The sequence below is a fragment of the Quercus lobata genome, chromosome 1 (assembly GCF_001633185.2).
Source record: "Quercus lobata isolate SW786 chromosome 1, ValleyOak3.0 Primary Assembly, whole genome shotgun sequence".
Classification (NCBI taxonomy): Eukaryota; Viridiplantae; Streptophyta; class Magnoliopsida; order Fagales; family Fagaceae; genus Quercus; species Quercus lobata.
The window spans coordinates 42,545,847-42,551,849 of NC_044904.1; the positions used below are offsets into that span (position 1 = coordinate 42,545,847).

The 6,003-nt window shown below is 41.0% G+C and overlaps 1 protein-coding gene across 1 annotated transcript; it reads right to left on the reverse strand.

Annotated features, from left to right (window-relative positions):
• Positions 1 to 254: 254 nt before the first annotated feature.
• Positions 255 to 1,400, reverse strand: LOC115954244. The gene is made up of 2 exons (XM_031072158.1): positions 943 to 1,400; positions 255 to 825 (listed from the first exon to the last, which is right to left on the reverse strand). Exons 1-2 carry the CDS (start codon positions 1,398 to 1,400, stop codon positions 255 to 257), a joined length of 1,029 nt encoding a protein of 342 aa, XP_030928018.1.
• Positions 1,401 to 6,003: the final 4,603 nt, after the last annotated feature.

Genomic DNA, 6,003 nt, shown 5'->3' on the forward strand with positions numbered 1-6,003 from the left:
GGAGGCAACTCCGAGCCAACTTGGAAAAATATTTCTGGGTCCCTGTCAACGATAAACTTTTCCAAACTTTCACACTTTATCTCCTCGGCTGGCCCGCTAATATGTCCCGCCGAGGTGGCTAGTTGCTATAAGTTTTCAGGAGCCGAGAGCTCGGCCCTGGTCCGATGTGAGATGGCGGCCACCATACATTGCCTAGCCATGGCCTGATCTCCACGAATCTCTTCCACTCGGCCTCCGGACGGGTATTTCACCTTTTAGTGAAGTGTGGAAGACATGGCCTCTAGGGCATAGATCCATGGCCTAGCCACTATCGCCGTGTAGGGCGAGTAGGCATCAACCACGATAAAGTCCACCTCTACTACCTCTGACCCGGTCTGGATGGGTAATCTGATCTGCCCTTTTGGTACAACTATCTTTCCCTCAAAGCTGATAAGAGGAGAGTCATAAGCCGTCAAATCCTCCGGCCTTAAGTTCAACCCCTTATATAGATCGGGGTACATTATCACTACCGCGCTGCCCGGGTCTACCAGTACCCTCTTCACATCGAAACCTTCGATCCTCAGTGTAATTACTAAGGCATCGTCATGAGGTTGGATAGTTCCCCTCTTATCTTTGTCTGAGAATCCTAATATTAAAGGGCTTCCCTTTTTAAACCTCTTATACTCTTTTTCCCTGTCCTCGGCAGAGAGTCGCGCCACGGACAGTACCCTGGAAGGAGAGGAGCCGGTTCTTCCTGGGGCGGCGAGGATGACATGTATCGTTCCCGTGGGAGGCTGTAACGACACATCTTTTCGAGGTTCTTGCATTGCCTGGATCAGATGACCACTGGAGGGGTGCAAAAGGTGACGCAACCTTCCTTTTCGGACCAACTGATCTAGGTGGTTCCATAGATTCCTGCAATCCTCAGTGGCATGCCCATGGTCCTGATGATAGTGACAGTACAGGCTCTGGTTGCATTTCGAAGGGTCCCTAGCCATTTTTCCCGGCCATCTGAAGAAGGGCTCATTCTTCACTTTCTCCAGAACTTGTTGTACTGGCTCTCTGAACACGGCATTAACCGTCTGCATGTTGCTTTGTCCAGCTTGTCTCGAAAAATCTCTCCTCAGCTGGTTATGGTTATATTGTTTCGACTTAAAATCATTCCCTTTGGGGGGAATGATCTTCTCCTTTCCCTTTCCTTGTAGCTGATCTTCTTCCACCCTCTTGTATTTGTCAATCCTATCCATTAACTGATGAACGTTGGCAATGGGTTTACCAGTGAGAGATTTTCTTAAGCCATGCTTGGTGGGGAGACCGCTTTTGAATGTGTTGATAGCGACGTTATCGTGGTTCTCATCCAACTCGTTATACATCTCCCAATACCTATCCGAATACGCTTTTAGGGTCTCTCCCTCGTGCATGGACAAGGACAGTAACGAACTTAGGGGTCGAGGGACTCTGCTATTTGTAATAAAGCGAGAACAAAAAGCCTGAGTGAGCTGCTTATAGGAGCCTATGGAATTTGTCTTTAGACTGTTGAACCATCTCATCACCATTGGGCCCAAGCTCGACGGGAAAACTTTGCACATCAGAGCCTCGTTTTGGGAGTAGATGGCCATTCTTTGGTTAAACTGGCTTACGTACTCCACCGGGTCTGTTCGGCCGTTGTAGATGGCAAACGTTGGTTAATTAAAGCGTCGAGGTAACTTAGCCCCTTCGATTTTGTGCGCGAAAGGTGATCTGGAGATCTGATCTAACGCCTTGTTCATAGCGTCATTTCCCAAACCCTTGCTGGACGAGCTCTCATACCTTCGCACAGGGTGAGACTCCTTCTCGTAAAAGAAGGTCTCACTTGGGGGTGTTCTCGATCTCTGTCGATAATTCACGTCCTCATCGTTAGAGGATGCATCTGAGCTGGAGGGAGATCGCTTTCGCTGTGCACGTCGCAACTTTCTTTTTAGGTCATCTATCTCTCGCTGCATGGCCTGGTGATTGTTTCGCCTTTGGGATACATGACTACCTATTTGGGTATGACTTTGGCTCGTCTGGGTAGTATGTACGCTTCCCTTATGATTTCTTCTGTTGCCTGGGTTGGCAGGATTATTTTGTCGCTGAGACTCAATGGGATCTGTCTGTTGAGGGTTAGTCTGGTGAGGATTCTCCTGGTGTGGACCTAGTCCTGCCATGCTCAACCGTTGTGCTTACTGACACCTTAGTTCTTCCCATAGACGGCGCCAATTGTAGGGACACAATTTTTGGTGACTTAAATCCTTGTTGGTCAAGTCCTGGCACAAGGAGTCCCACACAATGAATTTTTCGTAGAGTATGGGCTAAAGAACTTAGGTTTAAGTTAGTTTAAACGGTTTTTTGCATGGGTTCAGGGAATACAGAAATAAGAACGAAAAATGTCACCATAAAGAGAGGTCCCTCACAAATGACCAGACCTAAAACTTGATTAATGGACAGATTAATATAGCAAGATTTCTCTACAGTGTTCTCTCTTCCTTTTTCTCCGTCCCTCTCTTGGGGGACTTCTTACATATTATATAGATCCTCTCATATCATTTGGGCTTTATACTTGTTGATCATCCAAACCCCTACTTAAGCACCTGTCCTATCAAACACCCCTATCAATTTCTTTGTGAGTTGCGGTAGCCAAGGTAGCACTGTTCAAGGGTCTTCTCTTCATTAATGCGGCCAGGAGAGTGGTTGTAATGCATTTAATGTGGTGGTGGCAGCCTTTGCTGAGATATCTTGGGTTTCCTTCCTTTTTACGTATTTGGAAGATGGATTGTAGTGGCTTGGATGTACCTTTGATCTGGATTTTGTAGTGTCCGAGGAGAAATTACTCCTCGGACATGTTCTCTTTGCCCCAGTGGGCCTAAATAAGGATTGCTTGGGCCTCGATGTCTCCTCGGACGGGCCTAGGGCCCAGCCAGCCTATTATTTTGGGCCGGTCCCCACACTTTAATTAGCAAAATTACAAATATGATATTTAACTTGTATATGTTGTAATACATTCCTCAACTTGCCAGGCTTACATTAGTGATACTTCAAAGCAATGCGCAACTCACGCCAACATCTGTACTCAAGGAAAACAAAATGACATATTTAGTAACTACTAGGAAGCAACAAAGGAAGAAGATACAAAAAACACTTTAAAGTTGTCTTTCAATTTATTTTAAATATTGATTATGTAGTCCTTTAAATTTGTGTTTCATACATTTTATGGATAATTGAGGATGTTAAAGATTTAATTCTTCATTTTACTTTAAACTTATGTTTGATTTCTATTTTTTATTATGTAAATTAATGTTTCATATCAAGATTAATATTTCATATCAAGTATAGGAAGCTATAAAACTAGAGCCCTAATGTACAAGCAAAGAAATAGCTTACATCTTTATACACAATAACTTTTCCGTGCATCGCACGGGTTAGCGACTAGTTTTTAAAAAAGAAAAAGAAAAAGAAATCCAAAAATTAAGAAATTTAAGCTGTTTAAATGGCCAAGACAAGAAGAATGGCATTGCATAGTTCAAACCGCAAAATAATAAACACCCTCTTCACCATGAATTGTTGTCCAAATACTCAAAAAACATGAGGCCACTAGAAAACTTCTCTTCTTCAACTCTTCCCCATGGCAGTGGCAATGTTGAACCTTCAAAATCATATTGCAGATCTGATTTTGTTGGTGGAGGATTGGAAGACTTTTCTTTCTCTCACTTCTTTGGTTGTCGTCGTTTCGTTTGTTACATTTAAACAGCTTTAAATTTTCAGTGGTTATCTATAATAAAACAAATTAGTGGTTAAGTTTATGGGTCTGAAACCCAGATTAAATTTATTTACTTTTTAGTTTTTAATTGGTATTTAGTTGTAAAATAATCTTGGAATTGGTCAAAGAAAACCCTTGTGATATTGTCGATGTAAATGTAGTACACCATACTAACCATATACCTTTCCTTAAAATAGGATAATGTCTTTAGTTTGCCCAACCAGACAGCATAATCTATAGGAAATTGAGGAGCAAACAAGATTGAGTTTCCGGTCACAATGCCAACAGCTCTATAAATGCTAGGTTCTCTAACTCCAAACAAGTAAGCAAAGTAACTCTCCTGCCTGCAAGTTCAGGGATTTTAAGGATGGAGATGAGGAAAAATAGATTGAATATTAACCAACTCATAATCCCCTAGTGGTAAAGCATTCAAGTCCACTAAAAACTATGACCTTGTATAACAACCTTAACATTTGAACAAACACCCTTGGTCTTAATTGTAGCACCATTAGCCACTTTAACCTCAAATGAGACAGTAGGATCAATTGATAGTTGTAACATAAAATGTATGGCAGCATCTAAGAAATTATGAGTGCTGCCAGTGTCAATTAAAATAACAATTCAATGACCATTTATTTTACCCTTAATTCTCATTGTACCTAGTGAAGGACTTCCAAAGAGAGCATAAAGGATAACTTCTGCTTCAGCCATTTTAGGTTCAGATTCAACAATTTTAGAATGTAACAAGGGCATATCAGATTCATGAAACAAAGGCATATCAATTTCATCAAGCTCTACTAATTGGACATTAGAACTGGGTCCTTGGAATGGATAAAGCCCTTCTAACAAGAAGAGTTTAGCAAACTTATAGTGATGCCCAGGTTGAAACTTCTCATCATAGTTAAAGCAAAGGCCTTTCTTCCTTCTCTCTTCCATCTATGCTGATGACAACCTCTACAAGGGATGCTTAAACTTCGAGTCCATCTTGACATCAAGTCTTGGTCCAAGAATTGAAGGCCTAGATAATTCAAGTGAAGAATGCCTCTAAAACTTCCTGCTGCTCATCAAGTACTATTCTTGAATTTTAGCCAAACCAAAGGCTTCATTAAGATTCTTTGGATTAAGCATTTTCACAGGCAACCTCACCTCATTCTTAAGATCACTAAGAAAACAACTCAACTTGTGATTCTCAGACAAGCCCCTAAATCTATTTGATAAAGCTTCAAATTGCCCTTTATAATCCACAACTTTGGTTGTTTACCTCAATTGTGTAAGGGATTCCATAGGATCTTCATATGCTATATTCCTAAATCTTGTCAATAACACTTCCACAAAACCTTCCCAAGTGGCAAACACCCTTGTTTCATCACTGTCTTGAAACCACACTAGAGCATCTCCATCCATGTGGATAGAAGCCATCAACAGCCTCTCATTGAATGGGGTTTGGTAGAAATCAAAATATTGGTTGGCCTTGTATATCCAAGATGCAGGATCATCCCCTTTGAATCGAGGAAAATCCAGTCTCACACTCTTTGAGAGATTTGAAAGTGGTAGAGTAATAGCTTGTGATACTGGGGATTTTGGAGACCGAGATGGGGATTTTGGAGGCATAGATTGTTGTTGTTTCTTTTCTTTGTCTTTAGCGAGTTTTTGCAGAGCACTACTATTGGCATTCAACTAATGGGTATGAACATATAGTTGTTGAGAAATTTCTTGTAAAGAATGGGCATGGTGGTCAATGGTGGTTTTGAGATTGGAGATGGATTCATTGATGTAGGATGAAGAATGGGTTTCAGTCATGATGTAAGAAAGAGGGCTCTGATACCAATTGTTAAGTGCTTGCCTAGTTAGAAAATGGAAGGAAGAAAGAATGGAATTATGGAAGAAAATGAGAGTTGGGATAGAGAGAAAGTGACAGTTACTTCGAGGGTAACTACCTCCAGAACAAGAGATTAGGGAGAATAGAGCAGTTACTTCATGCCTCTTATTGATCAATACAGCAGTTTATATACCATACAATCCTTGGCAAGCACTCACTGCCCAAGCTAACTGACTAACTTCCTTAATTGCCTCCAATATTGTAATAACTTACTATATAATTGTGCTAACTCTACAAGCATGCAATAAAACACATAGTAACTCTGATACAGACTAGCATACAATACAACACATGGTACTTTTGATATAGCTAGTATCCTACTAATGATCTTTCTTAACAGAAAAAAATTAATAATGATTTTAAATGGTGA